The 22,546-nt window shown below is 41.8% G+C and overlaps 1 protein-coding gene across 3 annotated transcripts in view; it reads left to right on the forward strand.

Annotated features, from left to right (window-relative positions):
* The window catches only part of dna2 (DNA replication helicase/nuclease 2), a 126,896-nt gene that overhangs the window by 27,679 nt on the left and 76,671 nt on the right, over positions 1 to 22,546 (forward strand). For all 3 annotated transcript variants that reach the window (XM_043712247.1, XM_043712248.1, XM_043712250.1), the window contains exon 8: positions 2,738 to 2,855. In XM_043712247.1, the coding sequence (XP_043568182.1) occupies positions 2,738 to 2,855 (118 nt within the window). The remainder of the gene's footprint in view (positions 1 to 2,737; positions 2,856 to 22,546) is intronic.

Raw genomic sequence — 22,546 nt, forward strand, 5'->3', positions numbered from 1 at the left:
ACAGCATTTGAAAGGCATCTGGATGGGTAAATGAATAGGAAGGGTTTATAGAGATTTGGGCCAAGTGCTGACAAACGGGACTGAATTAGTTCAGAATATCTAGTCAGCATGGATGAGTTGGACTGAAGGATCTGTTTCTGTGTTGTACATCTGTGATTCAAAGGCCTTGCTGAAATCCTTATAGACTACATCTACCGTGATGCCATAGTCATTTCTGGTCACTTCATCAAAGAACTCTCTCAAATTTGTGCGGTTTGATCTCCTACGCTGACCAGGCCATGCTGACTACTCCTAATCAAACCTTGTCTTTCCAAATGCATGTATATTTTCTTTCTCACAATCTTCTCAAGTAACTTGAGAAACCAGTGTTAGACTTACTGGTCTATAGATCCCAGGTTTCTTATTTGTAGCCCTTCTTGCATAAGGGCCCAACATTTGCTACCCTCCAGTTTTCTGGGACCTCACCTGTGGCTACTGATGATGCAAATAAAATCAGTAATTTCTTCTGTAACCTTTTTCAGTATTCTTGGATATAACTGGTCAGGACCAGGAGATTTATCCACCTTCATACATTCTATGTCCAACATCACCTCCACTGTGATATGGACTGACCCCAAGATATCACCCCGAATGTCTCCATGCCATCTTGTGTTTTTCAATGGTAGACACAGTGGAGAAATATTCATTGAGGACCTCTCCTATCTCCTGCGGTTCGACACAAACATGTCCACTTTGGACCTTGAGAGGTCCTATTCTCTCTTTAGTTATTCTTTTTTCTTTAATATACTTAAAGAATTATTTTGGATTCACCATTAACAATCACACAACACCAGGTTATAGTCCAACAGGTTTAATTGGAAGCAACTACAAAGAGACGTTTATGGAGACTGGCAATAGAATATAATGTATGGGCCCAGAAACAGGAGCTTGCTGGCATTGTCTTGGACACTCCGGCCTCAAATAAAGGGAGATATTAGGTTCCCCACTAGTAAGGTATGAACAAAACTAAACTGTGGTTCTTGTTACTAATTGCTATCTCAAGATCTTACTTCAGAGAGATCTGTGGGATTCTGATGAGATTTGGGTCACTTTGACTTTAGAACTGTAGCATTTCCAGCACTGAAACTGTCCAGTTAACTGAATGGTTCCCTGCAGATGCTTAAACTTTACTATTCCAATATCTTACTCGAATTGCCACTTCACAGGCTGTTGTATCTCTCTTTCCTTCTTTCTTGTCTGTTCATTGAATACCCCCTTAACCTTGCTTTCTTTTGTCTGTATTCCTTCATACTTTTTGGTAAGAGTTACCAATCTCAGTTTTAAAATCAACAACTAATTGATTATCAGTTGCCAAACTTTAAAACCTCTTCTGGTTTTTGTGTGAAATTAGGGTAGAAGATGACTTAGTGGTAATATTTGCTCAACTCAGAGACCCAGGTAATGTTCTGGGGACCTCTGTTTGAATACTGTCACTGCAGATGATGGAATTTAAGTTCAATAATAATCTGGATTTAAGAATCTAATGATGTCATTAAACCATTGCTGATTGTTAGAAAACCCAACTGGCTCACTATGTCCTTTGGGAAAAAAGATCTGCTGTCCTTACCTGGTCTGGCCTAGACATGACTCCAGACTCGCAGCAATGTAATTGACTCTTCGATTCCCTCTGGGCAATTAGGGATGAGCAGTAAATGCTGGTCACCAACATCCTATGAATGAATAAAAAAAATTCCCACTTTCGGTCCTGAAAAGTGTATGTCTCTTTTAGACTGTACTCTCTAGTTCTTAACCTACTTCTTGCTTTATCTGTTCATCTTCTTATCTTAAAAAATCACCCTTTAAACTTCTGAAATTTAATGTTTATGAAGTAAATATAAGCATTTGTACTATGAGAATTTAAAGCTTATTTAGCACTATCTGAATACTATCCAGGCTTGGGCTGAAAAATGGCAAGTAGCATTTGCATCGCAAGAATGCAAGACAATGACAATCTGCAATAAAAGACAATCTAACCACCATCCCTTAACATTTCTGAATCCTCCACTATCAACATCCTTGGGGGTTACCATTGACCAAGAACTGAACTAACACAACTCACATAAACATGGTGTTTACAAGAGCAGGTCAGAGACCAGGAATAGTGTGACGAGCAACTCGCCACCTGTCTTTTCAAAGCTTGTCCATCGTCTGTAAGGCACAAGTCAAGAGTGTGATGGCATACTCCCCAGTTGCCTGGATGGGTTCAGCTGTGACAACTTTCAAGTCGCTTGATGCCATCCAGGGCAAAGCAGCCTGCATGATTGGCACCACATTCGCAACCATCCATTACCTCCACCACCAACATTCAGTAGCAACAGTGTGTGCTATCTACAAAATGCACTGCAGAAATTCTCTGAAGATTATTTGGCAGCATCTTTCAGACCTATGACCACTTCCATCTATGAGGACAAGGGCAGCAGATACATGGGAACTCCACCACCTGTAAGTTTCTTCCAAGCCACTCACCATCCTTACCTGGAAATATATTGCCATTCCATTACTGTTACTGGATCAAACCCTTGGGCTTTGTTGGGTCAACCTACAGCACATGGAATATAGCAGTTCAGAAACACACAGCTTATGACCACCTTCTCAAGGCCAGCCAGTGACATTCACATCCAATGACTGAATTTTAAAAAATGCTTTGTCAACTATGAAAATCAATAAACAGAGGTAAATTTTCACTTCTTTCTTTCAGGTAATTCTGTACACCTTGCTGAGCCAGGAACGCAGGGAAGATCCTGAAGCTGGATTTCTCCTGTATCTCAAAACTGGTGCCATGCATCTAGTACCAGGCAATTATATGGACAGAAGAGGTATTGTGGAATTTCAACTAAAACATAACTGGGCCCGTAGCATTTGAGAGGTGTTAAATGTGTGCTATTTCAAATGTAATTGGAGCTAGCATTCAGAGCTCAGGCATCCAGTTGGTGTGGGCTTTAAGCATCTAGATTATTTACGTCCGTTGGAAATTCTTCAGTTGTGGTAGGCTCACTGTATGGGAAGAATTGGTCTGAGCAGTTGGGGATTCAAATCACCATCTAGTAGCCTGGCTCTTGATAGGCAACCGTAGAGATCAGGGACATTGTGGACTTAACCATGATGGCTTTTCCAGCTGACCACTGGCTGCTTGACCAAGCTGTCCATGAAATTAGAAGAAGTAAGCTACTATCCTTGACAGGAGATAAATAAAATCAGCAAACGAGGATGAGAGGTAATAGTAGCCTGTCATAAATGGAAGCATTAAGTGTAAATAGTTAAGGACTTGAAAAGAACTGAGGGTGGATGTGTGGTGTAGCATTGTGTCCAATGACTGGAATAGCCCAATTTTATCTCTGCTAAAGTTGCTGACTTCTGGAGTAATGGTTGCATAGTGTACTTGGCCTCAGTATCAGAGATTAATGATACGATGCAAAGTGTGTCGAAACACTGACAGAGTATCCTGTTGCTGGGAAGAGATCAGGATTGTGGGTTGTGATGAGAGGGTTCTGCTCTCCTGTGATTAATTATGGATGTTTGGTCCACAAACATTCATTCTGTTCATTTAAACTTGGTGAGATACCAGATTTCTGCTCACAACTGGAGCAGAGTTAAAACTAACAGGGAAAAGTCTTTAGGTATCATGGCACAAACACAGATGCAATGTAGATTTAGTGCTGAGAAACCCACAGGGAGCAAGTCTCTTGCTGACATGGGGCTACAATGTCCCTGTAGTGACAGATGCACATGCTTCACTTATCTAATCAGATAGGGATAATTAGAGTTGAGCCAGGGAACCCAACACCCATTAGAGTCAAAAAGTGTGCTGGAAAAGCACAGCAGTCAGAGTATAAGCTCTTTACCCATTAGAGTCCCACCTTCAAAGCTAATTAGAAGTGACTGGTTTAAAAAAAACTAGCCCCATAATATAACACCAGAAAACATAGGAAAATAAGTAGGCCATTTATCCCATTGCATCTGTTCCATCATTTAGTGAGATCGTGGCTGATCTGATCATCCTGAACTCTACCTTCCTGCCTTTTTCTGATAGCTGTTGATTCCCTTATTAAAAGTAAAATAAAATTCTCAGATTAGAAATCAGTGTGTCTTTGCCTTGATTATACTTAACCCAGCCTCTACAAGAAAGAAATCCTAAGATTTAGTACCCTCTTGGGAGAAAAATTCCTTCTCATCTCTGTCTTAAATATTTGACTCCTTATGCCTCTGGTCTTACACTCTCATGGGAAATAACCCTATGCTGGATGTAAATTTGCTTGTTGAGCTGGAAGGTTAGTTTTCGGATGTTGCGTCACCATACTAGGTAACATCATCAGTGAGGCTCCGGTGAAGCACTGGTGTTAGTAACCTGTTTTCTATTTATGTATGTAGGTTTCCTTGGGTTGGTGATGTCATTTCTTATTCTTTTTCTCAGAGGGTGGTAAATGGGGTCTAAGTCAATGTGTTAGAGTTCCGGTTGGAATGCCATGCTTCTAGGAATTCTCATGCGTGTCTGTTTGGCTTGTCTTAGGATGAATGTGTTGTCCCAGTCGAAGTGGTGTCCTTGCTCACCTGTGTGTAAGGATACTATTAAGAGTGGGTTATGTATTTTTGTGGCTAGTTGATGTTAATGTATCCTGGTGGCTAGTTTTCTGCCCGTTTGTCCAATGTAGTGTTTGTTACATTTCTTGTACGGTATTTTGTAAATGACATTAGTTTTGCTTGTTATTTGTATAGGGTCTTTCAAGTTCATTAACTGCTGTTTTAGTGTGTTTGTGGGGTTTGTGAGCTACCATGGTTCCAAGAGATCTGAGTAGTCTGGCAGTCATTTCCGAGATGTCTTTGACGTAGGGGAGAATGGCTAGGATTTTCGGACGGGTTTTATCTGCTTGTTTTGGTTTATTGCTGAGAAATCGACAGACTGTGTCCATTGGGTACCCGTTCGTTTTGAGTACGCCGTATAGGTGATTTTCCTCTGCTCTTCGTAGTTCCTCTGTGCTGCAGTGTGTGGTAACTTGTTGAAATAATGTTCTAATGCAGCTTAGTTTGTAGGTTTTTTGGGATGGTTGCTTCTGTAGTTCAGTACTTGGTCCATATGTGTTTTCCTGTGGACACTGGTTTGAGGTTCCTCATTGGCTGTTTGCTCTCCTGTGACACCTAAGAATGGCAGTTTGTTGTTTTCCTCCTCTTCAGTGAATTTTTGCCAGTAAGGATATTATTGATGGTCTTGAAGGTTTCCTCTAATTTGTTTCGTTTAGTGATGACAGAGGTGTCATCCACATAGTGGACCCAAAGCTTGGGTTCGATGTTTGGCAGAGCAGTTTGAGCGTATTCAAAAAGAATGGACACTCAATGAACACAGTCAGCCGATTTCTCAGCAACAAACCCAAAAAGCAGACAAAACCTGTCCGAAACCCTAGCCACACTCCCCTACGTCAAAGGTATCTCGGAAATGACTGCCAGACTACTCAGATTTCTTGGCACCATGGTAGCCCACCAACACACTAAAACAGTAGCTAATGAACTTGAAAGACCCTGTACAGACAACAAGTAAAACTAATGTCATTTACAAAATACCTTGCAAGAACTGTGACAAACACTACATTGGACAAACGGGCAGAAAGCTAGCCACCAAGATACATTAACATCAACTAGCCACTAAAATACATGACTCACTCACTGGTATCCTCACACATGGATGAGGAAGGACACCACTTTGACTGGGACAACACATCCATCCTAGGACAAGCCATACAGAGACATGCCCGAGAATTCCTAGAAACATGGCATTCCAACTGGAATGCTATCAACAAATGCATTAACTTGGACCCTATTTACCACCCTCTGAGAAAAAGAACAGGAAATAACATTACTGCAGGAAATGACATCACCAACCCAAGGAAACCTAAACACACAAGTAGAAAGTGGGTCACTAACACTAGTGCTTCACCAGAGGCTCACTGATGTTACCTAGTATGGGAACGAAATGTCTGAAAACGAACCTTCCAGCTCAGTGAGGAAACTTACATCCAGAACCTCAACCTGAGCTACAAATCTTCTCAAAACCTGCTAACAACCATCTGCATCTACTCCATCAAGCTCCCTAGAAATTTTGTACGTTTCAATAAAGTCACCCCTCATTCTCCTAAATTCCAATGAGTATGTGCTCAATCTCCTCAACATTTCTGTCATACTTGGGATCAACTGAATGATTGGACTATCTTTAGACTACCACCAATTCCAGTGAATATTTTCTAGAATGCCATGCTTCTAAGAATTCTCGTACGTGTCTTTGTTTGGCTTGTCCTAGGATGGATGTGTTGTTCCAATCAAACTGTTCAGTATTCTAGGTAGAGTCGAACTTATGCCTTGTATGGTTTTAACAAGACTTCCCTATTATTGTACTTCATTCCCTTTTGATATAAAGGCCCCTATTCCATTTTCCTTCCCTATTGCCCGCTGAACTTTCCCAATTTGGCAAAGTGGGGCTAGTGTAGGTAAGTAGAATGTTTTTGGTGGTACAGATTTGATGGGCTGAAGGATCTCTTTACTGTGTGATTCTATGGTTCTGTGAACTTGTATGCAAGTCTTTCTTGATTTATACACGAGTCCCAAATCCCTGCATGCAGCAACTTTGTTGTCTTTCTATGTTTAAATAATATTCATCTCCTCTACTCATCCTACCAGGTTACATAAAAACATGTTTTCAGGAAATAAATCCACAGTCATAAAGGTCTGCACATTTTTATTCATGAACTTGTGGGCGGCACGGTGGCACAGTGGTTAGCACTGCTGCCTCACAGCGCCTGAGACCCGGGTTCAATTCCCGCCTCAGGCGACTGACTGTGTGGAGTTTGCACGTTCTCCCCGTGTCTGCGTGGGTTTCCTCCGGGTGCTCCGGTTTCCTCCCACAGTCCAAAGATGTGCAGGGTCAGGTGAATTGGCCATGCTAAATTGCCCGTAGTGTTAGGCAAGGGGTAAATGTATGGGTGGGTTTCGCTTCGGCGGGTCGGTGTGGACTTGTTGGGCCGAAGGGCCTGTTTCCACACTGTAATGTAATCTAAACTTTATGGTTCATCTCCCCATCAAACTCCTCCATCAAAACAGCCTTCTGTATTATGAAGAATCAGTTTCCAGTCCTGCCTGGTAGATTATTCTAAGTGATTCTAACTTTGTTGTGCTTGTTTTAATTTACAATGTTCTTTGCTCTCTCATGATTTCTCTTATTTAATATTTGATAAATTACATGTGAAGTTTGAGCAGGAATAGGCCACAGCTTTCAGTGAGCAAGCCTATGTGTTCTACTCCAAAATAAAAAATTGAAGCCTCTAAATTTATCCCTTACAATTGATCCTGCTCAAATGAGAACTAATTTTGTTGATTTTTTTTCTGGCTTTGTACATTTATTACGTTTTGACTAAATTGCTAAATTATTCAGTATTGAAAATGTATTATTAATTTCTCTATAATTCAAACTGATTGAAAAAGTCGTAAATTATCTCATCTCTTAGTTCACGTTGACAAGTGTTAAGTTTTGATTTGTTGTTTAACTGTCTAATAGTTTGCTTTTCTTGATATGTGATTTACTGTTGTTTTATTGTTTCTGTTATGGTATCAATTTTGAAAAGTTGATTTCCATATCAAGTTATCAAAGTATAAGGTAGATTTTAAATAAATATCACAGAGGACAGAATCTTGAGGAGCCAAAAGCTGGGGGCTTCTTTCTTGTTAAGTGATCATTGACTATACAAGGAAATATAAAGCTATATGATGTGCTGCGCACATAGATATTAGAATCAGCTGTAGGTTATTCAGCCCTTTCAAGCATGCTTCACCATTCGATATGATTGTGCCCGATCATGTGTCTCAATGCTATATTTCTGCATTCTCCTCGTAACCCCGTGACGCTTTTGAAATCCAGAAAGAATCCATCTCCTTCCTGATTATATTCATTGACTTGACCTCCAGTCTTCTGTGGTAGTGAATACCACATTACTCCTTGAAGAAATGTTTTCTCACTTAGAATCTCAATAATCTACCCTGTATAACAGTTCTAGACTTCTAAACCTGGAAAATCATGCTGGGTAACAGGCCCTTTCCAGGACTGTTAGGATTATAACCATTTCAATCTGATCTCCTCTCATTCTTCTTAACTTTCATGAACATAGGTCAAGTTGAGCCAATCCATAGGACAGTCCCACCAACTCTGACATCAGTCTGTTGAACCTCCACTGCAGTCCACAATGGCAAGTATATCCTTTCTTAGATAGGAAGGCAAAATTGCAAGTGATACTCCAGATGTAGTCTCCCCAAGGTGCTGTATAACTGCATTAAGATATCCCTATGTCGGAACTTAAATTATCTTGCAATCAAGGCCCAATATAGCATTTACCTTTTTAATTACTTGCTGGTTCTGCTTGTCTACTTGCATTTACTGATGCATAAGCACCACCTAGATCCCTTCATACATCCATACTTCTCAACATATCACCGTTTAAATAATAATCTTCGTTTCTGTTTTCCACATCAAAGTGCATTACTTCTGCCATGTTTGCCCACTCATTCAACTTGTTTAAAATCACCTTGAAGCCTCCCTAGCATCATTTTTATTTAGATTTGCTACAGTGTGGAAACAGGCCCTTCAGCCCAACCAGTCCACACTGACCCTCCAAAGAGTAACCCACCCAGACCCATTTCCCTCTGACTAATGCACGTCTTTAGGCTGTGGCAGGAAACTGGGGCACCCAGAGGAAAACCACGCAGACACAGGGAGAATGTGCAAACTCCACACACACAGTTGCTCAATGCTGGAATTGAACCTGGGACCCTGGTTCTGTGAGGTAGCAGTGCTAACCACTGAGCCACCATGCCGCCATCTTTCTCACAAGTCTGTGCAGAAGTATTATGAAACAAAATTGGACATTGAGATATAACATGGGAAATTAGGGATTGATGTGGAAGTGATGACCAAAGCTTATGCGAAGATTTAAAAAAAAAGAGCTTGGGCGGGAAGTTCCAGACCAAGAGAATAAATGGCTGAATTCACAACCATTTATAGGGATGCATAATAATAGGCCAGGGTTGGAAATACAGAGATAGGGAGAGGGATGCATAATAATATGCCAGGGTTGGAAGTACAGAGTTCTAAAGTTGTCATCAGCAAACTTGGAAATGTTGCATTTGGTTCCCTCATCTATGTATATCATAAATAGATGACACCCAAGTATTGATCTTTGCAATACACACAAGTTATTATCTGCCACTCTCAAAAACACCCATTTTGTTCTCACTGTTTTCTGTCTGTAAAACAATTGTCAACCCAGCCAGTATGTTACCTCTTGTCCCATGTGCTTTAATTTTGTCCACTGGTCTCTTAAATGTTTTATCATCTGCTGAATTCTGAAATACTCTCAACCTTGATGCATTTGTGGCAATTTTGTAAGTTTCCTCTTTGAATTTAATTCTATCCCTAATTTGTTTGAAAGCCATGATTGAACCACATTTTCTTGTATTTTTGTACCAGACAGGAATGAATAATTGTTGTAATTCATACACATGTTCTTTAAGTATTAGCCATTGCCAAACCACCATCAGTCTCTTTAGCATGGTTTTTCCAATCCATCCTTTGGTAATTCGTGACTCATAGTTCCGTTTATCTAGTCTCAGGACCCGAGTTTCAGACTTGACTACTTCGCTGTCCATCTTAATGAAGAATTCTATCATAGGGTTGCTCTTCCCCAAAGAACTTTATACAACATGGTTGTTAGTCGATCCTTTCTCATTGCGCAGTACCCAGTCCAGAACAGCTTGTTCTCTGGTTGGTTCCTCAATGTATTGATCTAAACAGTCATAAAGTATACAATCCAGGAAATCTCCTTGCACGTTACGTTGGAAATTTGGTTTGTCCAGTCTATATGCAAATTAGTCATCCATCATTGCAGTTGTACCCTTCATCTATGCTTAAACTCTTCTCTTGCATCTCCACTATTGTTTGGGGGCTTACAGACAGCGCCAACAATACTTTCTGCCCTGTGAAGTTTTTTATTTCCACTTAACACAGATTGCACATCATGATTTTTCAAGCCAATATCCTTTCTAGCTATTGCATTTGCCTTTTTCAATGTTACTCCATCTCTTTCCCTTTTTATCTGTTTTTTCCAAAATAGTACCCCTGGATGTTCAGTTCCCATCATTGATCACCCTGCAGCCATGTCTCCATAATTGCAAGTACATCATGACGATTTATATCCAGTTGCAGTGCTGATTCATTTACCTTATTCTGAATGCTCTGCATGTAATGACACAAGCCTTTAACTTGTCTGTTTAACTTTGTTAGTCATAGAGCCATACAACATTGAAACAGACCTTTTGGTCTAACTAGTCCATAGAATCATAGAATCCCTACAGTGTGGAAACGGGCCATTTGGCCCAAGAGGTCTCCGAAGAGTAAGCCACTCAGACTCATTCCCCTCCCCTATTACTCTATATTTTCCCTGACTAATGCATTTCCCTACACATCCCTGAACACTATGGGCAATTTAGCATGGCCAGTCCACCTAACCAGCACATCTTTGGACTGTGGGAGGAAACCCACGCAGATATGGGGAGAATGTGCAAATTCTCGAGGCTGGAGGCGAACCAGCTACCTGGCACTGTGAGGCAGCAGTGCTAGCTCCCCACTGAATCACCATGCCGCCCGAACATGCTGAACATAATCCCAAACTAAACTAGTCCCACCTGCCTACTCCTGGCCCATATCCCTCCAAACCTTTTCTTTTCATGTATCTATCCAAATATCTTTTAAACGTACCTACATCCACCACTTTCTCAGGAAGTTCATTCCACGCAAGAACCACCCTCTGTAAAAAAAGAAATTTGCTCCTCATGTCTTTTTAAAATCTCTCTCATCTCACCTTAAAAATGTGCTCCCTACTCTTGAAATCCAGAAACATCGGTTCTCCTTCTCTTTTGATGCTGCCTGACCTGCTGCACTTTTCCAGCAACGCATTTTTAAACATTATCCAAGGCCCTACCATTAATTAGATAAGCCCTACTCTTGTTTTGTGTGCCAAAATGTAATACCTCTTATTTATCCAGATTGAACTCCATCTGCTTTTGCACAATGACTCCCTTGATTTTTTTTTTTGCCTTCCTCTTTTGTTTCTAGCCTTTTTCTTTGGTTTCTATCTTTGTTTCTCTCTCTTTTTCTGTATCCTTGCTGAGATTCCTATCCCTCTGCTATTCTAGTTTAAGTCCAGAAATAACCCATACCACTTGTACAGGTCCCTCCTTCTCTAGAACTAGTCACAATGTCCCAGGAATGTGAATTCCTTGCACTTACTCCATTTCTTCAGCCACATATTAATATGGTATATGCTGCTAGTGTCATTCATGACAGTAATCTCAGGATTACCGTGGAGATCTTACTTTTTAATATATATCCTGACTCCCTATATTCTGCTTTAGAATCTCATCCTTTTTAATAACAAATGTTATTGATACCAATATAAAAACATTAGAACCAGGAACAAGAATAAACAATTCAGCCACTCGATCGACCCTGCTCCACAATTTGATATGATCATGGCCATTCTCCTATCAACCTCAACTCAGCTTTCTTGTCCACTCTACATACCCCTTTAACTGTCTTCTCCATGATCCAGCATCCATTGCACTCTTAGGGTGTGAATTCCACAGATTCATGGCCCTTTGAAAGAAGTAATTTCTCTTCAACTCTTTTAAATCTGCTACCCCTTATCCTAAAATTCTGACCACCTTCTTTTAGAATGCACCACGTGAGGAAACAACTTTTCTACGTCTACTTTATTCCCTTTAGTATCTTATAACAATGATATTTAATTAAAGTATATAAACTCCAGGAAAAATAAGTCTAAACTGCTTAATCTTTCTTCACAGGACAAATCCCTCATATCTGGATATGTACACGGACATTGGTTCTTTACCTTGTCCCTTCAGAGTATGCTGCCATTCCAGTGCATCCTTGACCATTGCAACAGGGAGACAACCTACCATTCTGGAGTCTCTCTCTTGCAGCAGAAATGTCTCAGTTGCCCTTATTGGATCTCCAATTACCAAAACATGGTCTTTCTTCTTTCTCTTCTTTCATCAGAGCCAACCATGGTACCACGGACCTAACTTCTGCAGTTATCCACTGAGAAGTCTGCCCCCTCCGCAACTCTGAACATATCAGAGAAGGGGACAGGCATAGGGCACTGCTGTATGACCTGCCTTTTTCTACTTTGCTTGGTCTCTTTTCTGCCTGGTTCAGTCTTTACCTGTGATGTGACCATCCTACTGAACAAGTTGTGCACAACAATCTTTAAAAGTCAGGTGAACGAAGGAGCAGTGATTTCGAATGGATCTGTTAGGTTATAACCTGATGGCATGTGACTGCTGACTTTATCCATCCCAGTCTAACACTGGTAACTCCACATCACGGCAATATTGCGGATGCTGCACAGCGAGTTCACCAGCTCATCGAGCTCCAAAATGCTATTAACTATGTGGTTGCTGAGGACACTGGACTTCCCACATTGTACAAGTGGATCATATCACAGTTGTAAGCCGCACTGCTGTGAATCCTTCTTAGATTATGCTTGTCAGTTATTCCTTTAAAGAATAATTAATGCTGTAGACCTTATAACCCTCCAGATACTACTGCTGCAATGCAAAATCCTTACCAGGTCTTTGGAAACCTTTTAAGGCTTAACTTTAGTTCCTTTGCAGTACTTTTATCACCTTACATTGAGTAATATAATCATAGAGGTCTCCTGCACCAAAAAATGCCCTTCAGCTCATTGAGTCTGAGTCAGTCAAAAACAAGCACCTAACTACTTGAATCTGATCTTCCAGCCTTGTATGCCTTGGCATTGCAAATGCGCATCAAAATACTACTAAAACGTTATGAGGGTTTCTGTCTCTGCCACTGTTATAGGCAGTGTTCCAGAATCTCACCATCCTCTGATCTGCTTACCAGAAATCTATGCCTTTGATATTTGATCTCTACACCAAGGGGGCATGTTACTTCCTGTCTCTCCTATGCATGCCCCTTAGAATTTTAAACATCTACAATCATGCTCTCCCCCTGCCCTGACCCCCCTTCAGTGTCCTCTGCTTCATTCTCTCTTAACTAAAGCTCTTCCCCGAATAAATTTCCGGTGCAATCACATCCCTCCTACAATGTGGATTCCAGAACTGTATACAATCGAGGTGTGGTCCAACCAATATTTAGACAGCTGCAGTGTAACAGCCCTGCTCTTAAATGCTAGTGTATGCCTTCCTAACCACTTTATCCATCTGCCCCAATACCTTAAGGGACCAGTGTACAATCACACCAAAGTCCCTCTGATTCCTGGTGTTTTCCAGGATCCTATCAGTCGTCATGTATTCCCGTGCCTTGTTTGTCCTGTCCTTGTGTGTCATCTCACACTTATAGATAAAATACATACTGTGTTGAAACAGGCTACTTGGCCCAAAAAGTCCACAACAACCCTCCAAAGAGTATCTTGACACAAACCCATCCCTTTACCCTATACCTACATTTCCCATGACTGATGCACCTAACTTACACATCCCTGAGTGCTTATGGGAAACTTAGCATAGCCAATTCACCTACCCTGCACATCTTTGGACTGAGGGAGGAAACTGGAGCACCCGGAGGAAACCCGCACGGACACTGGGAGAATGGCAAACTCCACACAGACAGTTCGCCCGAGGCTGGAATAGAACAGTACTAGGCCAGGATCCTGCCAAACCCTCCCTATTCATATACCCATCCAAATGCTTTTAATTGTTGCAATTGTACCAGTCTCCACTACTCCAGTAGTAGCTCATTCCATTCACGTACCACCCTCTGTGTGAAAAAGTTGCCCCTCAGGCCACTTTTATATCTTTGCCCTCTCACCCTAAACCTATGCCCTCTAGTTCTGGACTCCCCCACCCCATCCTATCCATGCCCCTCATAATTTTGTAAACCTCTATAAGGTCACCCCCCAGTCTCTGACACTCCAGGGAAAATAGTCCCAGCCTCTCCCAATAGCTCAACTCCTCCAACTCTGGCAATATGCTTGTAAATCTTTTCTGAATCCTTTCAAGTTTCACAACATCTTTCCGATAGGAAGGAAACCAGAATTGCACGCAATATTCCAACAGTGGCCTACCCAATGACCTGCACAGCTGCAACATGACCTCCCAACTCCTGTATTCAATACTCTGACCAATAAAGGAAAGCATACCAAGTGCCGCCTTCACTATCCTATCTACCTGCGACTCCACTTTCACGTATCTATGAACCTACACTCCAAGGTCTCTTTGTTCAGCAACACTCCCTTGGACCTTATCATTAAGTGTATAAGTGCTGCTAAGATTTGCTTTCCCAAAATGCAGCACCTCGTATTTATCTAAATTAAACTCCAAGTGCCACTTCTCAGTCAATTGGCCCATCTGATCAAGATCCCTTTGTAATCTGAGGTAACCTCATTCGCTGTCCACTACACCTTCAATTTTGGTGTCATCTGCAAACTTACTAGCTATAGCTCTTATGCTCACATCCAAATCATTTATATAAATGATGAAAAGTAGTAGACACAGCACCGATCCTTGTGGCACTCCGCTGGTCACAGGCCTCCAGTCTGAAAAACAACTCTCCACCACCGCCCTCTGTATTCAACCTTTGAGCCAGTTCTGTATCCAAATGGCTAGTTCTCCCTGTATTCCTTGGGATCTATCCTTGCTAACCAGTCTCCCATGGGGAACCTTGACGAACGCCTTACTGAAGTCCACATAGATCACATCTACCTATCTGCCCTCATCAATCCTCTTTGTCGTTACCTCAAAAAACTCAAATCAAGTTTGAGAGACATGACTTCCCATGCACAAAGCCATGTTGACTATCCCTAATCAGTCCTCGCCTTTCAAATACATGCATGTCCTGTCCCTCAGGATTCCCTCCAACAACTTGCCCAACACCGACGTCAGGTTCACTGGTCTATAGTTCCCTGGCTTGTCCTTACCACCCTTCTTAAATAATGGCACCACGTTAGGCAACCTCTGATCTTCCAGCACCTTACCTGTGACTATCGGTGATACAAATATCTCGGCAAGAGGCCCAGCAATCACTTCGCAAGCTTCCCACAGAGTTCTCGGGTACACCTGATCAGGTCCTGGGGATTTATGCACCGTTATGCGTTTCAAGATGTGAGAAACAAAAGCTCACTCACTTCAATAATTTCAGTCCGAGACCAAAAATCTGAAACAGTAGTGTCGTTTATTTGTACACTTGCAAGTGGTTGCAATGTCTAATGCCAGGTAAGGCAATGACAAATACACATCAAATTCAACAAACCCTTGAAATTTATACAATTTGAGTCCCCATATATTTTTTCTTATTTCATTGTTTGCCCCCTCCTCTGCTTACGTCACTCATTTCCTTAAGACTTCTGTTTATCCGGCCTTGTCCATGACAAATGCCTATCTCTGGCCCCCATAAGGTTGTTTGACGTCATCCCATCCTTTGCTTACCATTATCTACTCCCTCCATCTGCGCTGCCCCTCACAGCATCTTATCACTAAGCCCTTTTAATTGGGGTTTGTTCCTGTGTCTCTGTACAAGTGGGAAACCTACTGTTTATACAGGCCTCTCTTCACAGCATTTTATCTAGTGCCTGTATTTCTACCATTGTTTTGTAATCACGTCTCCTGCTGACATATCATTTTTAATGGATTATATATTTCCTCATTCTTGCTAATTCAGCTCTCAGCCGAAACAATCCCAAACTAATGTGAATTCATTTACTCTGTATCAGAACTTATAATTGCAGAAATAACATTAATTCACCTATATCCCACAAAGATATCCAGCACCACCTCCTCTGTAATATGGACATTTTTCAAGATATCACCATCTATTTTCCTGCATTCTTTATCTACCACATCCTTTTCCATAGTAAATACTGATGCGAAATACTCATTTAGTATCTCGCCCATTTTCTGCGGCTCCACACAAAAGCCGCCTTGCTGATCTTTGAGGTGCAGGAATATACTTCTTCTGGACTCTCGTTATCTCATTTCTGAAGGCTTCCCATTTTTCAGCTGTCCCTTTAACTGCAAATATCTGCTCCCAATTAGCTTTGAGGGGCTCTGTTCTCTCCCTAGTTACTCTTTTGTTCTTAATGTATTTGTAAAAACCCTTTGGATTCTCCTTAATTCTATTTGCCAAAGCTATCTCATGTCCCCTTTTTGCCTCCTGATTTCCCTCTTAAGTATACTCCTACTTCCTTTATAATCTTCTAAGGATTCACTGTCTATACGTGACATATGCTTCCTTCTTTTTATTAACCTAACCCTCATTTTCTTTAGTCATCCAGCATTCCCTATATCTACCAGCCTTTCCTTTCACCCTAACAGGAATATATTTTCTCTAGAGTCTCGTTATCTCATTTCTGAAGGCTTCCCATTTTCCAGCCGTCCCTTTACCTGCGAAAATCTGCTCCCAATCAGCTTTTGAAAGTTCTTGCTTAATACTGTCAAAATTGGCTTTTCTCCAATTTAGAGCTTCAACTTTTAGATCTGGTCTATCCTTTTCCAGCACTATTTTAAAACCAGTAGAACTATAGTCGCTGGCCCCAAAGTGCTTCCCTAATGACACCTCAGTCACCTGCCCTCCCTTATTTCCCAAGAGTAAGTCAAGTTTTGCACCTTGGTGATCATCCCTTTCTTATTTCTCAGTTCCTCCCAAACAACTTCCCTGGATGTATTTCCAGGAATATTCTCCCTCAGTATAGCTGTAATGCTATCCCTTATCAAAAACTCCACTCCCCCTTCTCTCGTCTCCCTTTCTATCCTTCCTGTAGCATTTGTATGCTGGAACATTAAGCTGCCAGTCCTGTCCATCCCTGAGCCATGTTTCTGTAATTGCTATGATATCCCAGTCCCATGTTCCAAACCATGCCATGAGTTCATCTGCCTTCCCTGTTAGACCCCTTGCATTGAAATAAATATAGTTTAATTTATTAGTCCTTCCTTGTCCCTACCTGCCCTGAATGTTTGACTCGCTTCTGTTCTCAACTGTACCAGTCTCAGATAGATCTCTTTCCTCACCATCTCCCTAAGTCATTTACCACCCTCAACCTATTGATGAACCCTCCGACATTAATTTATATAAACTGTAAATAGCAGGGCCCCAGTACTGGTCCTTGCAAAATCTCATTGGTCACAGGATTCAGGCACAAAAAACACTAATCAACCATTATCTGCTTTCTGCAGCTCAGCCAATTCTCGACCTAATTTGCCAACTTTCCTTGGATCCCACAAACTCTTATCTTCGCTGTAAGCTTCCCATGTGTGACCTTAGCAAAAGCCTGTTGAAGTCCAAGAAATCAAATGCACTGCCCTCATCTAAACACCTGGTCACCTTTTCAAAAAATTCAACCAAGTTGACATCACTTCAACAAAGGCGAAAGTGAGGACTGCAGATGCTGGAGATCAGAGTCAAGATTAGAGTGGTGCTGGAAAAGCACAGCAGGTCAGGCAGCATCCGAGGAGCAGGAAAATCAACATTTCAGGCAAAAGCCCTTCATCAGGAATGAATAAGGGCTTTTGCTCGAAATGTCGATTTTCCTACTCCTTGGATGCTGCCTGACCTGCTGTGCTTTTCCAACACCTCTCTAATAGCCTCAACAAATCCATGCCAAAAGTTCTTGATCCCTGCCTCTCCCAGTGTAGATTAATTTTGTCCCTCGGAATTGCTTCCAATAGTTACCCCCATCACTCAGGTTAGTCTGACTGGCTCGTTGTCTCTTGGTTTCTCCCTTGTGCTCTTCTTGAATGGCAGTACCACCTTGGATGTCCTCCAGTCCTCTAGCAACTGGCCAGAGAGCAATTGAAAATATTGTCAGCTTCCCATCTATTTCCTCCTCTGTCTCACTCAACAGTTTATGACACATTTCATCCAGCCCTGGGTATTTATCTAATTTTAAGCTTGCCAGACCACTCAGTCTCCTATTGATCTGTGCTAATTTCTTTAATTATATCACAGCCCTTCTCTCTGATCTCTATACTCAGATCACCCCTTGCACTAGTGAACGGTGATGCACAATATTCATTTATATCTTCTACTCCACACATGAATTATTGTAGGCCTTAATGGGCCCTACTCTTTCCCTGGTCATCCTTTTACCCTTAATATACTTGTAAAAGAAAATAAATTATAAAATTTCTTCATTTTACATGCCCTTATCATTTCATGCCCATTTTTGCTTTCATAATTACCTTAAGTTTCCATTTGCACAATCTAGACTACCCTATGGCTTCTATTTTGAGTTCTTGGTATCTGCCATAAGTCTCGCCTTTTCATTTTATTTAATCCTCTCTGTACTTATATACTTGATTCTGTACTCTCCCTGTTTGCTTGAACGTGTCCCACTGCTCTTACCTAAAAGTATCGGCTCCCAGTCCACTCTGGCCCGATCATGTCTGATCTTATTGAAGTCCAAGAGCAGGACTAATCCCTCTCTTCTACTTATTGGCTTATAAGGTTTTACTGATACATTTTAGATTAGATTAGATTCTCTACAGTTTGGAAACAGGCCCTTCAGCTCAACAAGTCCATACCGACCCTCCGAAGAGTAACCCACCCTATATTTACCCCTGACTAATGCACCTAACACTATGGGCAATTTAGCATGGCAAATTCACCTGACTTGCACATCTTTGGATTGTGGGAGGAAACCCACGCAGATATGAGGAGAATGTGTAAACGTCGCATAGACAGTTGCACAAGGTGGGAACCGAACCTGGGTCCCTGGCGCTGTGAGGCAGCAGTGCGAACCACTGAGCCACCGTGCCACCCCAAGATGTTTCAGGCAGGTAGGGGGTTCATAAGAGAAGTATTTTGTAAAAGGAAACCATCACTTCAGGAACGGGTGAGGATAATGTAGAAGGGTCTTCAAATGACTCCATCTGCGGTAGAGCTTAGAAATAAAAAATGGCTGATTACCTCGCTGGGATTATACTACAGGCCTCCCAACAGTCACAGAAATGGAGGAACAGATACGTAAGCAAATTAGAGAAAAGTGAGGGAGAAACAGCTTTGTAATTGTAGGGGATTTCAACTTTGCCAGCGTGCACTGGGATTACCTGAGTGTGAAAGGATCAGACAAAGTGGAATATTTGAAGTGCAACCAGGAGAGTTGTTTTTCCAGTATTTAGTTAGTCCTACTAGAGAAGGGGCAGTGCTCGAGCTTGTCACAGAGTCATAGAGATGTACAGCCTTTGGTCCAACCCATCCATGACCACCAGATATCCAAAATAAATCTAGTCCCATTTGCCAGCACTTGGCCCATATCCCTCTAAACCCTTCCTATTCATATACCCATCCATATGCCTTTTAAATGTTGCAGCTGTAATAGCCTCCACCACTTCCTCTGGCAGCTCATTCCATACACAAAAGGCTGGTTAGCAAGGTTAAATCACAGAATACAGGGAGAACAAGCCATTTGGTTTCCGAACTGGCTCAAAAGTAGAAGACAGAGGGTGGCGGTAGAGAGTTGCCTTTTAGACTGGAGATCTGTGACTAGTCGCATGACACAAGGATCGGTGCTAGGTCCACTGCTTTTCGCCATATATGTAAATGATTTGGATGTAAACATAGGAAATATAGATAGTAAGTTTGCAGATGACACCTTGTCCTCTGGTGGTCATTTAAGTGGTCAAGTGTTTGAAACTTCAGTGAGTAAGCATTTTGGAGATAGTAACCATAACTGTTAGTTTCATTACAGGATAGGTTCATGCAGACGTTAAGGGCATAAATTGGGGAACTCCAATTTCGATATCATTAAACAGGATCTGGCAAACATTAGATGGAAGCAACTACTTGCTAGTGGGAGCCTTTTAAAAGTAGTATAACAAGAATTCAGGGCCAGCATGTTCCTCTAAGAGTGAACGACAAGGGCAGCAGATCCAGGGAACCTTGGAGGTGAAGGGATATTGAGAGGTTTTGCAAAGGAAGCATATGTCATATGCAGTGGATTAAAACAGGGGAGGCCTTTCTAAAGTGTGGAAGGCTGCTTTAAAAAAAGGAAATTAGATTAGATTACATTACATTACATTACAGTGTGGAAACAGGCCCTTCGGCCCAACAAGTCCATACCGACCTGCGATATCTTTGGCAGAGATGGGATCAAGAAAAACCTTAAAGCTTTTAGTTGGTATACTATATTAAGAATAAGAGGATTACCAGGGAAAGTGTGGGACCTATTAGAGACCAAAGGGGCAACCTGTGCATGGAGCCAGTGAACATGGGTGCAGTCTTAAATGAATATTTCTCATCTGTATTAGAACATAGAACAGGCCCTTCAATCCACGATTTTGTGCCGACCATTGATCCTCATGTATGCACTCTCAAATTTCTGTGACCATATGCATGTCCAGCAGTCTCTTAAATGTCCCCAGTGACCTTGCTTCCACAACTGCTGCTGGCAACGCATTCCATGCTCTCTCAACTCTCTGTGTAAAGAACCCCCTCTGACATCTCCTCTATACTTTCCTCCAACCAGCTTAAAACCATGAGTCCTCGTGTTAGCCATTTCTGCTGAGAGCAATAGTCTCTGGCTCTCGACTCTATCTATGCCTCTCATGATCTTGTATACCTCAATTAGGTCCTCTCTCCTCCTCCTCCTTTTCTCTAATGAAAGATGTCAGAGTTCAGTCAACCTCTCTTCATAAGATAAGCCCTCCAGTCCAGGCAACATCCTGGTAAACCTCCTCTGAACCCTCTCCAAAGCATCTACATCTTTCCTATAATAGGGTGACCAGAACTGGACACAGTATTCCAAGTGCGGTCTAACCAAAGTTTTATAGAGCTGCAACAAGATCTCACGACTCTTAAACTCAATCCCCCTGTTAATGAAAGCCAAAACACCATATGCTTTCTTCACAACCCTGTCCACTTGGGTGGCCATTTTTAAGGGATCTATTTACCTGCGCACCAAGATCCCTCTGTTCTTCCACACTGCCAAGAATCCTATCCTTAATCCTGTACTCAGCTTTCAAATTCGACCTTCCAAAATGCATCACCTCGCATTTATCCAGGTTGAACTCCATCTGCCACCTCTCAACCCTTCTCTGCATCCTGTCAATGTCCCGCTGCAGCCTACAACAGCCCTCTATACTGTCAACGACACCTCCAACCTTTGTGTCATCTGCAAACTTGCTGACCCATCCTTCAATCCCCTCATCTAAGTCATTAATAAAAATTACAAACAGTTTGTAACAGTAATTGCAAACAGCCCAAGAACAGAGCCCTGTGGAACACCACTCACCACTGACCTCCAGGCAGAATATTTTCCTTCTACTACCACTCGCTGTCTTCTGTTGGCCAGCCAATTCTGTATCCAGACAGTTAAGTTCCCCTGTATCCCATTCCTCCTGACCTTCTGAATGAGCCTACCATGGGGAACCTTATCAAATGCCTTGCTGAAGTCCATATACACCACATCCACAGCTTGACCCTCATCAGCTTTTCTAGTCATATCCTCAAAGGACTCAATAAGGTTTGTGAGGCATGACCAGACCCTCTCAAAGCCATGTTGACTGCATTTAATCAAACCATGCTCTTCCAGATGGTCATAAATCCTATCCCTCAGAATCTTCTCTAACACCTTGTAGGCGACAGATGTGAGACTTACTGGTCTGTAATTGCTGGGGATTTCCCTATTTCCTTTCTTGAAGAGAGGAATTACATTTGCCTCTCTCCAGTCCTCAGGTACGACTCCAGTGGAGAGCGAGGATGCAAAGATCTTCGCAAGTGGTGAAGCAAATGCATTTCCCGTTTCCCAAAGCAGCCGAGGACAAATCTGGTCCGGGCCTGGTGACTTGTCAGTCTTAATATTTGACAAAATTTTCAGCACATCAGCTTCCTCTATCTCTATCCATTCCAGCATTAACACCTGCTCTTCAAAGGTTTCATTCATTACAAAGTTCGTTTCTTTCCTAAATACAGAAGCAAAAAACTCATTTAGGGCTTCCCCTACCACCTCAGACTCCACACACAAGTTCCCTATGCTATCCCTGATCGGCCTTACTTTTTCTTTGACCATTCTCTTATTCCTCACATAAGTGTAAAATGCCTTTCACAGAGCAAAAACATGTTTGTAGTCAGGAATTCGAATTGGGATGGTAAGATTCCAGTACTTAATATTTCACTGGTCACACATGAAATGCCAGAAGACTGGAGGGTACCTAATGTGCTAACTTAGTTCCTTTGTTCAAGAAGGGCAGCAGGGATAGGCCAGGTAATTAAAGACCAATTCGTCAGACCACAGTGGTAGGGATATCTTTGGAAAAAGAAATTCTGAGCCACAGCATTAATCAACACTTGAGAAAAGTAGGGATTGGTCATGGATAGTCAGCATGGATTTGTTAGAGAGAGATCCTGTCTGACTAGTTTATTTGAGTTTTTTGAAAAAGTGACTAAATGTATTGTGAGGTAGTGCAGTTGATGTGGACTTCAGTA

Source organism: Chiloscyllium plagiosum, chromosome 22 (assembly GCF_004010195.1).
Source record: "Chiloscyllium plagiosum isolate BGI_BamShark_2017 chromosome 22, ASM401019v2, whole genome shotgun sequence".
NCBI classification, from domain to species: domain Eukaryota; kingdom Metazoa; phylum Chordata; class Chondrichthyes; order Orectolobiformes; family Hemiscylliidae; genus Chiloscyllium; species Chiloscyllium plagiosum.